Below are 18413 nucleotides of genomic sequence, written 5' to 3'. Positions count from 1 at the left end.
GGTAGAATTATTTCTATGTTGAATGAGCGAGTGATGGAAATGAACACACTTAACAAGCAAACACAAATTAACAGTTAACACAACTTTTGGTTTCTGGGTCAACTGGAAAATGCACCTATAAATATTTACAGTCATTTTATGAAGGAAACAGATATTTGTGAGTTTATGTAAACAATGAATTCATTTTTGACCTGGTGTGACCGTTTTATGGTCTATTCACAGACCAAATACTTTCCAGCAGCCAGTAGGCAGGAAAACTCATTTAGCCTATTCTAAGATTAGCTCACAGCTGTTTCAGATGGAAAACATAAATTGTAAAAAGGCTCTGTCAGAAACTGCAGTTCATGTAATTCCAGCTTTTTACAATAACATAACCTGCCTGCTAACATTATTTGAGTCGACTGTAACTTAAGGAACATGTTAGATATCCCTTTCTGAAATCATTTTACACACGCACCAAACTTAAACATTTCATTTCTGTCGTTGGTGCAGCTGATTCCAAGTCGGTTAGAGACAACTTCAGTAGTTGGCACACTAAGTAAATGCCAGTGCCAAGAACCAGCCCAGAGAAGATAAACACTGTGAGGCATCGTACTGGTACTCTTAATTGCAGATTGCTAATTCACTGGGGCATTTCAGTTAGCGTAACCATAATAAATGCAAGCAAGATATTTTATTATGAGTATTTTTTATGATTCTTATGGCATTGGTTCTGGTTTTGTGTTAAATTTCTGGCTAGTGTTGTACTTTTAGTTTTAGAAATATTGTTAAAAGTCTTGATTTGTTTTTTTAAAATATTACCCTACTTCCTGTTTTATTTTGGTAATTTGTCTGCCCTTATGCAAGAACTACGTTTTTCAGTGTTCCTGGTTACACCTGTTGCTGAGGCATGGCCCAAAAGGCATGTTCTAGCACCTGTCTCTTAACCTATCCTCTGATTAGCCATTGTTTCCTCCTTTTGTGTATTACTTATGTTATTTATGGGTTTTCCCCCCTCCAAACCCTTCAGCACCTTGCTGTCCCTCAGCTGGTTTTAATTAAGTGATTAGACTCATCAGTTTTCCATTCTAGTGATTAACCTCGTAGGTATTGAAGCCTCTGTATTTTATTCTTTCCATGATTCTGTTGTTTCTCTGGTGGTCCTTTTTCTTTCCGCTGCTCATGCCACTTTCCCTGTTGCTTTCTGTCAGTGGCAAACCTAGACTTCCATTGTTGGGGGCACAGTGGGGGCTACGGCTAGCTCAGGAGGTCCAAAATAGAATACCATCTACTGCAGTGGTGCTCAAAGTCGGTCCTCGAGGGCCGGCTCCTACATGTTTTAGTTCTCTCCCTGGTTTAACGCACCTGGATCAAATGATGGCACCTTAGAAGCCCTAAGAGGAACATTGACAAACTGAAAAGGTTGTTACTCCCACCAGGGAGAGAACTAAAACATGCAGGATGCCGGAGCTAGAGGACCGGCTTTGGACACCCCTGATCTACTGGTTAAAGGTCTAATCGACTCGGCACAAAGGGAGTGCTGAATGACAGCGGAAGGTGAACAACAACAACATATGGGATGAGACTGCAGCAGCAACAAAAGTTTTAAAATGTTCAACTTCCTTATGCTACATCACTAGTTACATCACTAGTACTACATGTGCATGTCTACATGCACATGTGGCTCAAAATTTAACATGCAAAAATGACAATCCAGTTTTCCTGTCAAGCTAATACATAAACAGTTCTGAATACACACATGAAATTAGCCCCTATGCAGTAAAGTACAGAAAATAAACTTGGTAAGAATAACCATCACTGAATATCATCAAATTATATTTGGGGATCATATTTTCACTTATACCAGCTCCCCTAATGCAATAAGTGTGTGTCCATGCAATAGATGGACTGATGGTTTTCAATCAAGTAAATGATAACACCATTAGCTGCACCTAGTCAAAGCATTGAGTCCAACCAAATGTAACCAAATGTGAACAATTTATCCTTAATAACTTAGAAATACATTTCCCTAGTTCCTTTTTTTTAAGCAGGCAGTGATTAGGATGTATGCACAGTTGCTTCATTTTAAGGTTGAGTAATGTGATTTTTCAAAATTTCTGAAACTAACAGAAAATTGAATTCATGACATCTCAACACTAAGCTTTTAACGGACACGGCTTGGAGGGTCATTTATATTACTGGAGGCAAAGATCTAAATGAAGCAAATGCTTCCTGACTTCCTAAAAGTCTATATAAAATGATTAGAAATTCTATTACACACCTGAGTGTAATACAGAGGTTTTTTTAAGAACCTTTATAGTCCATTAGAGGAAATTACTTGCACAGTCTGAGATCTTTGCAATTTACATATTTAATACACCCTTTTGACCCATGCTGTCTGCATCAGAACTTTATCACCCTCATGAAAGGCTAATTTGAGCAGGCAAATTTATTTGTCATAAGAAGGCCTGCAGGACTTTCCTGAAAAAAGAACTGAAATTAAGCACATCAGATTTTGAAGAGATAATTTTCTGTTAATTCTTTGCTTTAAAATATCCCTCAGAATAAATTCTCTATTTCTAACAGGGATTGCTGAAAATGATACATTTCATGTGTCTTTTACAATACATTTCATTTGATCAGATTACAGGATTCACTTTTGATTTTCCTCCTACAAAGTTGTGGGTTTGCATGGGAAAGTTTCTGGCAGGCCTTGAAACACATTTGTTTTTATTGCAAAAGGTCAAAGAGTTCTTTTTTTTCAGGCTCCGTATCTTGGTCCAGACCATATTGTGGACATCGGATATTAGCCACCCAGAGGACACACCAGAGACTCTCCAGATGGGATCCATCTGCAGTGTCTCTGGGGGTGTTCAGGCTGAGCATTTCCAAATTGAAAAACTGCTTTCCTTTTGGGAGCTCTTAATATAGAAGAGAATCCACACTAGTTTCACATGTGAACATAAAGCCAGAGATGCAAATGGAAGTCAAGTTTAGTTCATACTCATTTCACTGTTGTATTTACATAGAGAAACAATGTGTTGCAAAACAAATTAAAATCTCGAGTAAAAATAACGAAAACATAATGGACTAAAATTGAATCTAATTAAAACTTTTTCAAATCAGAAATTGATGCATTATCTGCATTTTTTAAAATCAGGTAGCATCATACTCCCAGCTGAAATGGTACTTTGAAAATTGCCAGGTGAATTTGGCATCAGCGGACATAAGAGACATTTAGCAGAGTTGTGAAATACCAAAAGCTCAAATCCAAACCTCTTTTTCTCTCTATAAAATTTACTTGTTTTTTTGTTGGTTCTCTTCAGGTACTCTCACTTTCTCCTGCAGTCCAAACCACAGAAATGTTTGGTTAATTTGTTTACCTAACGTTCGGGCACCTGCAGATCTCATTATGGTTGAGCTTGCATGGAAAATTTCCACCTGTGCTGTAACATTGATTACTGTGACTACTTTACCTGAAGACCCAGTGAGGCCTTTGGGTGCTTTCAACCTGACTATGAATCACTTTCCTTGCACATTGCAACATTTACATTCTCTACTCATGCACACCATTTACCACTGACTTTCACGTCAGGAATTTTGATTTACAGTTTAAACTAAATCTATAGATTTTTTTTAGCAGTATTTATGTATGGTGAAACCCCTTTAAGTATGAGTGTGTGTTTGCATGGGTGATTGCTATGTATGTTACTGTGTTGTTTTGTGATGGTCTGGAGCCATGTCCAGGGTACACCCCTTTTCACTCTGACTGCTGGATATTGGCACCCACCGTTGCAACCCTGACGAGATGAGACAGGTCATGAGTCTGTCACAGGGCAACACAACCAGCCACACGCACGCACGCACACACGCAGTCATGTTTTCATCACTTGTGGGGACTTCACATTGACTTCCATTAATTTCTACAGCCTAACCCTTACCCTTAATCTTAACTCTAACCCTATCCATCACAGACCTAACCACTAACCCAAAAACAACAATTTCCCTTATGTGGACCAAGAAAATGTCCCCACAAGGAGCAACGGTCCCCATAACTCCACATTGTAGACGGAGGTTAGGTTCCCATAAGGATATAAAAACCTGATACACACACACACACACACACACACACACACACACACACACACACACACACACACACACACACACACACATCTAAGAGGGATTAAATGTGGATGTTTTCAAACTTTGTTTGAACTGAGAGTACCCAGAGACAAGTGCTGGTACATTATGCCGGTCTGGCTGAGATTCAAACTCTGAATTTTTTTTTTCTGCAGCGTAGCAAAAATGGGTCGTATCGGAGTATTAAACTGAATAATTAGAACCTCATTCATTTGTTGAAACAAATGCACTGAGTAAGGTAATCTGAAAGAAAATAATGACCAGAAAGAATTTGACAAATTTAGTTGTCTAAGGATATCTTGAAAACTGGTCAGAATGTAACAAATTAACTCATTCAGAAATTTTTATCTAAGCAACTTAAATTTGTGCAAGTTGAATTGAACTGTAAAATTGTTAATTCTTGAATTTCCCATCTGTGGATAATAAAGGCTATTTATATTTCTAAATTGTTACTTTCACTTCCTAATATCACAATACGGTTAGGTACAAAATTTAGCATGTTGTAACTCCTTCATTTTCAGTTGGAATATAAAATAGACAGCTCTAATGTGTTTAAAATAATGAATACAATAAAATAAATAAAATCTGATCAGTCAAATAATTCATCAGGTTAAAACTAAAAGACAATCAGAAAAAGTCATGTTAGTCAGGAAAAGCACGATCAGGGGATAGTTAAACTTGCTTTGCATTATCAGCATGCAGAAAATGTTCACGATGAAAAGCTGAGATTAATTTTGATCACAAATAGATAATGTTTAGAACATATGCTTTTGCCACACAGTAGATGGACATGTTTAGATTCTTGGATACATTTCTTGTTTATCAAATATTTTTTTGCACCGTTGCATGACGAGTGACGTCACGTCACAAGCGGCTAATACAATAAACTAATGCAAGTGACCGGAAAGCGTGGGATTATTTTACACCGAGACGTTTCTGCATCCGTGCACATTCAGACCGAGAGTTAACTGCTTGTGTGAGTTAAGTGCGAGGGGAGGAAGTGTTTGGGAGTCAGTCTAAACTTTTCCTCGTCTCGCATCAGGGAGATAATCGCCTGTATCGGCGCACCGTTGTTCGCAGAGCCCTCCTATCTCCTCTCTACCACCCCAGCACATCACACTGACTGATCCAGAATCAGCAGCTGCTGCTCCTCTCCCCTCTCTTCTTATAAGCAGCGCGACACCGCGCAGAGCTCCAGCCGCGCTCTCTCCACTTCGGGATGGACTTGTCTTGGTCTCCTTCTGCGCATCGCTGTCTCCGTCTGTAGTTCAGCGGGAGTTTTCGGCAGGAGGGAGCAAGCGCTGGTCTTTGCTTTGCTTAATTTAAATTTTTTTTTTTTTTTTTACCTGAACGGCCACTGCACAATCATTTCCGAGCGGCAGTTCAGAAATGGGAATGTATTTGCATCTCCTGCTCTTGCAGGGTTATTTTGTCTCGAATTTTTTGTGCAATGCCGTTGCTTTCGTGGAGGAGCCCGCCGGAGGGAGGTCGGACGGGTACTGCGGGCGGATCCTCCGGGCGCAGACGCAGGGGACCCGGCGGGAAGGGCACCACGAGTTCAGGATCAGGGTGGAGGGGGACCCGGAGACCTACCTGCCGGGCAGCACATACAGAGGTACATCTCCACTTTTCTTTCCAGAATCTGCCGTGTGCAGTCAGTGCGCGAATCTGCATCCAATTAAACAACTGGATGTTTACCAAATTGAAAACAGATCACTTTTTCAACATGTTTATTTTTTTATTTTTATTTTTTTTATTTATGTTGTCTTTTACAATGTTAAGTGGAAACTGCAGCCGCGGGAGATCCAATTTCCAAAGCAAGTCTTCCTCAGCCTCCTGCTGGGAGATACCGTTTGATAAGGCTATTTAATGTTAAAATATGTTGCCTATATTCACTTCCTCTTCTCTTCCTGCCAGAAAGTGGAATCTCTCGTATAACAACATGCAGATACAGGCATAGAGACACACACGGACAGATCTGGATCCAATTAAGTTGACAAAACAAATTTTAAGTTCCCATCCGGCCGGCCAGATGTGTTTGGCCACAGTGAAAAAGGGGCGACTTTCTCACAGTGATTTCAGATGAGCTCCGAAGAACGCCTTAAAAGTTTTTCAACCATTTAGACAAAAACTCACAAAAGACGGCGTAAGTAGGCTTACTCAAACCATTTAAGCTGGGATCATTGTTTTTTTTTTTTCAGTAAACTGAAAAAGTATGTAATAAATTTAAAGAGATGTAGAAAATTGTAAAAAAGGGTCTTGAAACTGAAACTGAGTTGCTTGCCCATCTTATGGCATAATTATCCTTGCTACTGCACAAAGTCCTGCAGGTGATTGAGCATGTGAAGCAGAATGAAAATTAAAGTAAAAAAAAAAAATTATTAAAATCTAAAATGTTTGTATTTATCCCTCTTGGGTCAATACAGTACAATCGCCCTTTGCTGTAGTTCCATATTTAGGAGTCATCTCACTCAGTGTGTGGTTTATGGTTTAATATCTCAAATTAAAGACATTTTTCTTTGAAAATGACTAAAGCCAATTTAGATTGGATGAAGAGCATCTCTGATTTTCAAATATTTATCTTAACTGTATTTACATTTGGACTCAAGTAGATATGCCTAAAAACAAACCATTCAATTGTAGCTGTATGTTTAAGACCTTTGTGCTGCTCGAGTCTGGAGTCTTTTGCAGTATCTTCCAGAACTGGTCTGTATTTACTTACCTTCACAACATTATGATCCCACCACTTTGTTTTTATTTATTTTTACCAACATTATTATGCTCTGGCTGTTTTGTGCATGGCTGACTGGAAATGGGACTCATAATGGTTTTGTTTTAAATTAAAAGGGTTATTTCCCCAGTGTTTCGAAGTGGCATGTACTCTCACACATGCCACTCCTCCAGAGGGAGTGCAGCCATAGACCATTTCCCTGATTAACACTTTTTGCCTGTCACTTCTGTTTGTTCTACTGTTTTTGCATACTTGGATAATGGACTGAACAGTGCTGTGTGAGATGTGCAAAGCTAAGATACCCCTGACCATTGTGATGTTTCTTGGTCTTCAAGATGCGGTTTTTTCACCAGTACTCTCTAACACCTGGACTTAAATTGAGATTTCACATTGATGGAGTCTAATTGGGTGAGATCTGATGGCAGATGCTATGTTGTGGCATCAGAATAAATGCAGCTGATTACAAATGCATGCTAAAATGATCAGATTTCAGTACAATTTTCTTTGATGTAAAGTCACAATAAAATATGTTGAAGCTTGTGGTGTAAGGTGACTAGCACTCATCCTTTGTGTTACTTATTTTTATGCTGGTTTCACATGGTGAATATGTTTGATGCAAAACCCTAAGAAAACAAAAACTTCTGACCTCAAAGAGGAAACTGACCCAGATAATTATTACACTTTTTGGTTTTTTATTCCGAGGAAGATTAATTATTAGGAGCTTATTAAACAAACAAAAAAAAAAATCCCTCAAAGTCTGCAGAATCGCTTTACATTAAGTTATTAAATGTTAAACAGATTTTAACTTTGCTGTTCAAAGTAAATTATTTCCAAGCAAGACAGATGTAGCGGGTTGAATATTGAATCGTTTCTTGCCGTCTGACGCTTTTGTGTTTATGATTTTTCTTTCTTTTCATAGAAGTTTTTTTTTTTTTATGTTGCTTCAGTAATGAATAGCTGCATACAAAAGATAATTTGCTACAACAGTAAAACAATTCCAGGTTTCTTGTGCACAGCGCACAAAGCAGTTCTGAGTTGGAGTGGAGGTAAACAGTAGGGGAGAGAGAGTGGAGCTGTTTTCAGAGACTAGAAACAGATTAGCCCAAAGAGAAATACCTTAAACAGAGAAGGAAATAATCTTCAAATCGTATTGCAAACAATGTCCAAGGAGGGCGCAACAGAACTGACTGACAGCTGTCATTTGTCTCAGCCCATTCCCAGCAGTTACGAGTTTGTCTCTTTTTGAATGCAACTCCACTTCCCTTGTTTTTTTTTTTTTTTTTTTTTTTTTTTTTTGTATAAGCCGTAGGCTTCAAAGTCGCTGTTTGGATCGGCGTTTAACCAAGCCTTACGCTTGTGTCTTTGAGGCTAAGTGTTGTTGAATTTGCATTTCCCCATTCTAGCAGCAGTGCTTCTTTGGAACATCGTGTGGTTTTGCCTGTAACAAAAGAAGCTGGTTGACTGATTGTATTTTTGGAACTTTTGTAGTTGAAAATACAGTCCATAAATGCAATAAAGTGTTGTGGCATTTTATTAAAATTTTAAAACATACTTGTAATAATTTAATACTTCACTAAAAGAATTAAATGAATTAAGACTTTTGAAGGCCTAATGTTGTGATTTTGAAATTTTAGACTTTTTTTTAAGACCCCATGAAAACTTTGAACATTAAAGTTTAAGGCTTTTTATTTTAACATGTAGCCATATTTAATAAACTAGAGAATTATTGCAAAATTAATCAGTTTTAGTAACTCGGTTCACTAAGTGAAATACATATCAACTAATTACACACAGACTGATCTTTTCAAGCCTTTATTTCTGTTAATTATGGTGATTTTCTGCTCACAGTTAATAAAAACACAATTACGATTAAAACATTACATTAGACTAAAAATAATAGAATTAATACAGAAGTGTGGAGTAAATAAAACCTTAAAGATCATTTTCAAAAGGTACTTTTCTGACAAACGAGCTTTATCAGAACACATAACCTGATTTAGTAGATATGATCATACTTAAACGTACTTGCAGTTATATTGCTTATGAGAACTCTTAGCATCTGTTACTTTTGGATTAACTGTATCATAAACAATATTTTTTCTTTGTGGTTTTGCTTTGTTGAAAATCTAAATGCATTTGAAACATATAAAAGTAGATTTTATTTTATTGTCATGCTTGAAGGCTGTTAACTGTTACACATTTTATGTCCTGTATGTTTATGTAGTAGAAATCAACAAGAACTGATGCTGCTCCAGGTTCTTCGAGGAGTATCCCATTTCTCAGTTGATCGTTTTAAGTAATATCTGATTAATTAACTAGTGCTACGGATGAGGGGAAAGCTAGGAAGTGCGATTCAGCTGTATCCTCCTTTATTAACTCTTGTGTGAGATGCTAAGCTGCTGTTTGCAACCTTCACTCTTCCACATCATGCACACTGTTACGATAAACCCTCTTGTCGCGATTATCTTCAGTGACCCTGGGTGCCGCAGACAAACCATGAAAATCCAAAGCCAGTTTAATACCCTGATTCTCTGTGGCGCTGATACATACTTACTCACATTCTTGTTTTCCCTCGCAGTGGTGCTTCTAGCCAGCAGCCCTGCTTATTTCAGAGGCTTTACTCTCATCGCGCTGAAGGAGGGCAGAGAGGGCACCACAGACGAAGACTTCGCTGGCCAATTCCAGGTAAGCCTGACAAGGTGGGGAGAAGAGTCTCCGCATATAGAATATGTTCTGTGTTCTATGGGAACATTCGCAGCAAAGGAGCTCATTTGCAAGCTTTAGTGCACCTTGCAGTCGACGAGGCGGCGCCCTGCTGTTCTCTGATGTGGAGGCTAAAGGAGGTGTTTCTGACAGATACACCTCCTTTAAGGTGTCGAGATGGAAAAGAATAGAGGATCTCTTCCTGTCTTTGGTGCCACCCTTCCAAGGTGTAGCAAACATGGCACCCAGTTCCTGCTAAGTACCAAATATTTCCTCCAAAGGAAGAATAAGGTGACAAAAGGATTAAGAGGGGGGGAAATGCATGTGGGAACAGAGAGGAGATATAAACAGTGAGAAAGAGATGTGAAATGTTTGTTTCAGTAGTAACACAGCTCCCACTGAGCAGCAGAGAGCTCCCAAGGAGTGAGCCAGACTTTCTCAATTACCTTCCTCTCAGTGTAAACAGGAACAAACATCTGTGTTTCCACACTGATTCCTACCAGAGTTACAGCAAACAGCAAGAAATGGCTTTCCTGTTAGTAGCAGTTCAAAAATAGCTTTTTCCAAACTTTTTAGCTTGAAGGATTCTGACTCACGAAATGAGAGTGGAAGACGTTTGGTTCCGATTATTGGTTGAATGCTGAGTCAATTAAGACAGCATGGCGGGACAGACAATATGTTGCTTTTGTAATCTTTTTTAATATTTGCAGAATAAATATGTTGTACTGCTACCAAAGCCTTGCCAAGATTAATTTCTGCATAAGACCTCACCACCCCAAATGTGTTGATACTCGACCCTATTGCAGCCCTAATCACAACTGCAGGATCTATTAGTTCAAAGAAAGGACCGAATCTCCTGACTCTTCTAAGGGAGGGAAAAGGGAATCCTTCATTCATCTAGCTAACTGTGCACAACAACAGGTGTGTGTAGCTTAGATAGTGCTCTATGTGTACTCAGGACAATGCAGAATGGATCTATACAGATGAAGACAAGAGTTATTTACTTAAAGGTTCAGTTCCCTTTAAGGTTGATGGGATTAAAGTATATACATACATATTTTTTAAGGTTTTATTGGCTCTAGTGGCCTTAATTTGATAGTTAGTTGACAGGAAATAGGGTAATGAGAGAAGGGGGAAGACATGCAAAGGTCGCCAGACCGGGAATTGAACCTGCGACAGCCACGTCAAGACTGAGGCATCCATATGTGGACTGTGCTTAACCCCTGTGCCACCAGATTAAAGTAAATAAGGGAAACAAGTCAGAGAAGAGACATCAAAATAAAGTAATTTTTTTGTTGGAATACCATCCATTGATGTTTCAAAATTAATTAGATTTTTTTTTAAATGTCTTTAATTGATAAAAATGTTATAATATCAGCATATCAAAAATACAAATTCAGACTGCTTAAGATGTGAAAGCACTTAAGCAGTCTTAAGAATAACTGGCTAAACAGTTATTCTGTTGAGCCATAAAATTCTTAACTTTAAAAAGTGACTTCATGACTGATTCCACCCTATGTTTATTCTTAGTATGTGAATAAATATAGGATTAAGTGAAATTATTTGAAATTTTATACCACTGGAAATGAACCCTCAATTTACAGACTGAGAAGAGAGGATTTGCGTCTAGATGAGGAGGTGTTCTTGATTGCTCTTTTTCCGCCTGGAAATGATGCATTTCTTTAAAACTCCAGGCCTCTATGGATCCTGGTTAACAAGACAACTGCAGTCAAGTTAATACGTTGCAGACAGTTTCAAATTCCCACAGGGGCTTCATAGGCTCTAGAATCCTTTTAGTAAAACATATTTCCTTGTTCTCTGTGGTTGTAAAATATGTTGGTGTAATTTTTACATTATTGTGGAAGAATAGAGGTTGTGGGAATTCTTATTTAAACCCCAGCATCCAGATACTTGACAACGTTTGTGAGTTCTGCTTGTGTTGGCATTTATTCAGTCCATTAACCTCTTACACCCTAAGGGGTATAAATAAATTTCCGCCTGACAAAAACACACAAAAGTAAATCACTTATAGCCTCACAGCTATTAGATTTAATAAGAAACTTTTGGTACCTCTGTAAAGGTAAGATGTCATAGAATGGTTTTCTGGTGTCAGCACCATTGTAGCTTTGACCCTGCCTGAAATATTAGGGACAAAATACAAAATATTTTGCATTTTTTTGAACCTCGCCAAAATTTTCTTTGAAATAAACATTGAAAACACTACCAAAATAGTATTTGTAACACAAAAAAGTAGTACAGACTTTTAAATCTAAATGTTGTGTAAAAGTATACCAAATTTGGACTCAATCAGATGAATCATATTTATTTTAGAATGGTATTAGTGAGAAATTTTTTAGGCGGAGAGGCCATTTTGGCACATTTATCCAAAATGTCACCAAACTGTGCCAAATGTGTTTTTTACATCAATACTGGGGGTTTGTTAAAATTAAATAGCTTATTACCACCTAATGACACTTTCTACATATAATATAACCATTGGTCATGACATTTACCCCATTTATATGCAAAATGTACCATTGTGCACAGTGTAATATGTATAATAATGATGATGTGAAAGCTCTTTCTTTGACTCCAAATAGAAAACTTTTATTGAAACAAGATAAAACAGTCAAAAATACTTTTTGAATAATTTAAAAGAGCAAATAAACAATTTTGAAAATCCACCACCACCATCACCACCAAAAAAATGGACATCTTACCTCAAAGAAGGTGAAGAATCATGAGAGGTGGGGGAGGTGGGGGGAGGTTCAGCGTCACCCGAGCTTGATGGTTCGGCTTCCACTCGACTATAAATAAAAATAAAGTATTTGAAGAATTAGAGGTTTATTACAAAGTAATGAACCAAAGTAAACATGAAATCCTTACTAGTAAAATAAAACATATTTTAGTAAAACATAAGTAAACAAATAACCACATGGTTTTACTTCCTGCCGTTATTACAAGCATATAATCACTGAAATAAATAAATAAATAGAACCAAAACATCAAATATTTTGTGTGAAATTGCGGGGGGAAACTTACACATCACCGAGATCAAGTCTGTCAGCTGTGTCCTGCTCTTCCTCTTCCTCCTCGTCCGAATCCCACCAGCTATCAGAAGATTTAGCTCCACTCGTAGCAAATCGGAAAACCGTTGTTGTTCAAAAGCCTTCAAAAGCCTCTAAATCGTCCAGTTTCTGCTGCTATGATCGATTTATCATAAAAAAATCAAAACTGAACTCACGGAACCGAGATAACTCCACGTGCTCAGACTCCCGTGTACCACACGTGCTTATGCACGGAGAGCCACCGAGAGCGCACCGAGAACGCGCCGAGAACGCATAAATTACGCACACATTTAGATCGGGTTCCGAAAAATACGTCATGATTTTGCATAGCCGACATCTTGTGCCATACTCTGAGAGTCTTTCCACTGTCTCGTGAAGCCATAAAATGGCCGTGATGATCAGCTGATCGGGGGTTTTCCGGGCAGTTGCGTCATCGCCCGAGGACCTTTAAATCTCATCAGCTGTTTTTAAATAGCTCTAAAATCTTAACATTTTGGGCAAAACCTTTATGCGGAATAGTTTTTGAAAGATTAAAGCCTCTTTTAGCGGATAATAATAAAAAAAAAAATTTAAAGGCACACGGAGCCTTTGTTTACAGAGCGAGTCGAGGTCACATGGCAGCTGGAACCCTCGGAGGGTCCGTCGGGCTTAATTAATGTGCTGTTTATCTGACTGTTGCTGTGTTATGAAAAATAAAGTCACGATTGGATTGAAGTAAACAACTGAAACATTTGTGCACAAAGAGCTGTGGGTGAAATGAGTAGTGCAGTGCCTAGTGTGAACTAGTGAGACATGCATAATGGATCTCTGTATAAATGCACCTGAACACTGACCCCAACAGCATCTTCTAATGTGTACAGGTGAGTCATCACCTCTGTAGGACAGTTTCAGCAAAAAACAAACACATTCATCTTTTACTGCAAAACTGCATTCCCTTAGCTTTTCACTTTTTCATATAGCAGACTTGTACACTTACATGTCCAGGATGGAAACTTGGATTAGTTCCCCCGGTGAGTTCTGGGCACTCCCCAAGATCTCTTCCCAAATAAGATGTGCCTGGAAAAACTCCAAACTGAGGTGCTCCTTGTGAAATCCTGATCAGATGCCCAGATCACCTCACCTGACTTCTTTCAATGTGGAGGAGCAGCAGCTCTCCTTTCAGCTTTGAAGGATAACAGAAGCCATCAAATCATCTTTGTGACAGAGCTACGATAATACACAAAGCATCAAATTTCAGCTGTTGGCATCTGAGATCTTTTGCGTTTGGTCATGATCCATTAATCATGACCGCAGCTGAGGTCTGGAACCTGGAGGGACCTGTAAATCAAGAGCTTCACGTAATGGCAGAGCTTTTTTTAACCTTGACAGTTTGGAGTAGAAACTGCTGTACTGCAGACCCCAATATGTCCATCCATCACCCACTTCGTCTTACCATCACTACTGATGAAGACACTAACATATTTGAACTTCTTTGCTTGAGGCACAAACTGACCTCTGACCAGGAGGGAGCAGTTTCAGATAAAATCAATCACCACATCTTTTATCACAAAAACTTTTTCAAGACTCCTGTCATGCTATCTATGGTCATGAACTCTCTGTTATACTTTCCCTCTCCTTTTCAATCATTGTTTTGCTCCAAATCTGTGCAATACCCGTTTATACATATCAGTTGCACCAAACAATGCAACTGATATGAGTTCAGCTAAAAATATTTCATCTGGAAATCTGTCCATGGTCTTGTTCCACAGTTTTCTTTCATGACCTTTGGGTGTACATGTGAACATGCAGTCCTCCCCTGAGACTCGGGTTATCTTTCCCTGACCTGCTCTCCATGAGTCAGCCCAGATAAAAAAAATAAAATAAATGTTGCACTATCTAAACTCTGGATGACTCTTCTTGTCCACATTGGGATTACAATTATATTTTACATTCAATTAAAGCACTAGACATTCAATCTAGAATATTAGACTCTGTGAAGCTTTGTGTTTTCTATTTCTAACCAACATAATGGATTTATTTAGTGAGGAACCATACACAGAGAGGGATATTTCTTATTAATCCAGAGTCATGCATCCTCTCTTATTGTCTCTTCTCTCTTCAGCTTCTTTTCTGGAGAATTTAGGCTTGTGGATTGAGATGACAATGGAAACAGACTGATGTTGTGTCTACAGACTGCTTCTTTGTGGACGTGACCACAAGGTTTAAAAGCATATTTTCTTGAAAATAAGACCAACTGACGACTCATCCATTCATTCATCGCCTTTGGCTTATGTGTGGTCAGAATACGGGTGTAATGATAATACTTTCAATCTTATTTATGGGAAATATAATCTGAGTCTGCCAAAGAGGCCAACACGTGTCCTTGGATGGGTCATAGGAGGCATCCTGATCAGTTGCTCGTAGGATGTCATTCAAAGATTACCCATTGAATTAAAGATCAATTTATTTAAAATCTTGTGACAGCACTTTGCACAGCAAAAACAATACAAGTAGTATGAGTAGTGAAAGAGCAGAAAAGACCTAAGACAAATAAAGAAAGCATTAGTAAAAGGTTAAAATCTCAAAATTTGGACACATCTTCACGAGGGATGCCACCCGAATTTATTTGTTTCAAAATAATTTTAAATGTTGGAAAATATGGACAAGCTGTTCTTTTTCTGTTTGTGCCCTCAGGGAGAGGAAAGTTTCAATATCAGATTTTCTTTCTTTTGCTTGAACTTGCCTACCCTTACAATTTTCACAAACTAGTTTGTTGTGTGAAAATTGAGACGAGAGAAAAACATGTCGGGCTTCAGCTCGAGGACGAGATTGCTCTAGGACCTCTGTGAAGTTGTTGAAAAATCCAGGCCACGGGAAGGTCAAAAGGACGGAGAAGGTTAGTGCAAATATCTAGCTTTTTGGGGTTCAAGTAGTTCAAAACTCAACATCTCAGTGAAACAACAAACAGCTTGCAGTCTAAGTCGAAGTCCCTGCAGAGTTTGCAGGGAGAAGGCAGCGAGCTGAGACTGGAACCATGTGGGCAGAGCATGAACAGAATTGATGTTGACAATCTGGCTTTGCAATCTGTCTGATATATATTCAGACTTTTTGTGGTCTTTAAACGACAGACGTAATTTACCCGTTTACACTCAGGAAACAAAATACTTTTGGCAAACACTGTCAAATGTTAAAAAATAGTTTTCCTTTTCAAATTTTTTGAAACACGGGGTGCTGTGGTGGCACAGGGGCAAAGCACAACCCATGTATTGAAACCTTAGTCCTCATGCTGGTGGTCGCAGGATCGATTCCCAGCCTGGTGACATTTGCTGCATGTCTTTCCCCTCTCTCATAACCCTCTTTCCTGTCAAATTACTTTCAAATAAAGGCCACTAGAGCCAACAAAACCTTTAAACAATTTTGAAACACAGCTGTGAAAAAAGAAATGCATCTGGTTCCATTGTAGAAGCATTACCGTGAAAATATGTAAAAGCAGACATTAGCTTTAGAATCACTTTATCAAATGTGATGTTATTCTTATTGCATTCATGCAGAGATAATAGAAAAATAAAGCATGATGGTGATTATGAAAGTTCATATAATTTATTCAAAGTATATCTTTCAAAGGTTAGCTATGACTCTACATCTGCAGTGACATGACTGCTCTTATTCACTGGAAGGGAAGACAGTCGAAGGAAGTTGAGGTTCCCTGCATGGCTTTTCTGTCTCCTCACGCTGTGGTTGTTTCTGGCAGCCGTCCTGGAATGTGCCCGCACGCTGCTTCTCTAAAACACCACAACTAGGAGCTGTTGTTCATTGACAGCTCTTCAAACAATAATATTCACTTTTAACGCATTACTGCCACTAAAAGACTTTCATTTGAATTTGTCAAACATTTGAAAAAAGTCTGAAGGTCTGTCTGAACGTCTCACTGAATTGGCCCATTCTCTGCTTTTGAGATGTGTGTCTTTGTGCTTAAATGTGCTTTGACAAGACATACATGTCTGGTTCTGCTTGTGTATGTTTTTCCCAGCCCTCTGTGTGTTACTGTGGGACGTGGGTCATATTTATCTAGGTCAGCAGTGTGTTATTGCTCTGGGAAACAAATGGAGGTTGTTTGAATAGGGGAGGCAATAAGAAGAGGTTAGATTATCTTTTATAAATGGTCTGGAGTTTTTTCGGGATACAAACACTTAATCAGTTTAACCCAAGCCAGAGACATAGAGGGACAATCTCAAAGGCAAGTAAAACGCAGCAGCTGAAATAAAGAGGGAACAAGGCTTGACAGTGACCTGATATATAACACAAACTCCAAGATAATCCTTAAATAATTGTTTCTGTAGTTTGCAAAGCTCTAGCTGAATATCTCTCGGTCCCTGTTTTCCTTTTAACATTACCTTATGAGGAAAAACCCACAGGCTTGTTGATTTTATTGAAATGAAATGCGTCTTTGAGATGGCGAGTTCCTGTGTGCCACTGTTTGTCCTTCCGGTAGTGGAAGGTAAGGCCCAAGCGAGTCTACTGAGAAACTCACGAGAGACATGACATGATTATATAGGCAACATCAAATGAGATCGGAAGAGGAAGGGTTGATTACCACTACTTTGATGGACAATCAGGCACTGAGGACTGTCCTTTAGCACCTCTTATGCAGCCAGGCTGATCAGCCTAATGGGGACCATGTGAATTGGCCGTATGAGCTGCCATGCCCTCACAGAGCGGAATCAGCAGCACAGGAAGAACGAGAAGAGGAATGCAACAACCAACCCAAAATCAGCTTTATTATCTGGTAGTTTCCTCTTCTACAAAGGGAAGAATTTCATTTTTTATAAACAAATTATTTTTCTGAGGAACCAGAACTGAGAGTTTGAAAGAGCAAAACATCTGCAAGTAACCTGTCTACCTGCACTTTGGAGGTGTGTGTGCTTCCTCACCACTGGTATCTTAGTGTGGGTGTGATTAGCTTCTAGACATTGTGTGAGTCCAGCATGTCCAGTTTTTCTTAATTCTTTAATGATAAGGTTGGTCTGTCTAAGCCACACTGCATGGGTTAGATGATCAGTGTTGCTACTATGCTTTTTCATGCAGCACCAAGGACTCGGATACACTCAGATCTATGATCGTGTTTATTAGTGTAGGACCCAAATGCAGGCAGAAGGTGGTGGCAGGAGGCGGAGGATCGAGAGGCATCAAAGAGTCTAAACACACAAAGGGATTTGATTAGCGTTATCCTAGAGGAACAATAATTATTGGCAATACTGTCTTCTGTATAGCAGAAGAATCCTAAATAGAATAGGTGGAGAAACTGAAGAAGAAGACTGGCTTCAGATACATAGAATAAACACAGATGTGGACAAGCAGAAACATGGGGCAGCAGCAGCTTACCAATGCAACCATGGAGTGAATTACTCTACATAAAAAACAAGCAATGCACTTTAAAGTGCTGACTAAACAAAAAGCAAAAAACTGAAAGTCCAGCACGTCACGACACCACCGTGATGACAAACCACAGTGGAATTTTTGTGGATGCTCAATAATATGCAATGAAAAGCCTGTTGCATTCCTGGTGTACCACAGTATGCCTCTCCAAGTTGCTGCAGAGACCGTCCGTGTTCGGACAGATTTTTAATGCTGTCACACAGACATAATCTCATGTGAAGTGATCCTAAGGCATTTTAGAAACCACGTTTAAAACACTACTTGTCTGGAAAACTATCACATTTGAGTAACTGGTCTACTGATCCCTTTTGTCACACTTTTTGCATTGTGACTTTGTCTTTCCCCATCCAGCTGCTCCAGCCAATTCAATAGAA

At 38.8% G+C, this 18413-nt stretch overlaps 1 protein-coding gene across 1 annotated transcript in view; it reads left to right on the top strand.

The window, feature by feature from the left end:
* Positions 1–5024: 5024 nt before the first annotated feature.
* Positions 5025–18413, top strand: part of spon1b (spondin 1b) — an 89490-nt gene continuing 76101 nt past the window's right edge. Inside the window, exons 1-2 of the mRNA XM_008411699.3 lie at positions 5025–5737; positions 9432–9538. Coding sequence (XP_008409921.2) covers positions 5512–5737; positions 9432–9538 — 333 coding nt within the window. The 5' untranslated portion in view covers positions 5025–5511. The remainder of the gene's footprint in view (positions 5738–9431; positions 9539–18413) is intronic.

The sequence above is a fragment of the Poecilia reticulata genome, chromosome 6, assembly GCF_904066995.2.
Source record: "Poecilia reticulata chromosome 6, P_reticulata-male-v2, whole genome shotgun sequence".
Classification (NCBI taxonomy): Eukaryota; Metazoa; Chordata; class Actinopteri; order Cyprinodontiformes; family Poeciliidae; genus Poecilia; species Poecilia reticulata.
Note: the sequence above shows the minus strand (reverse complement) of the source record. Positions and strands in the feature narration are given on the sequence as shown.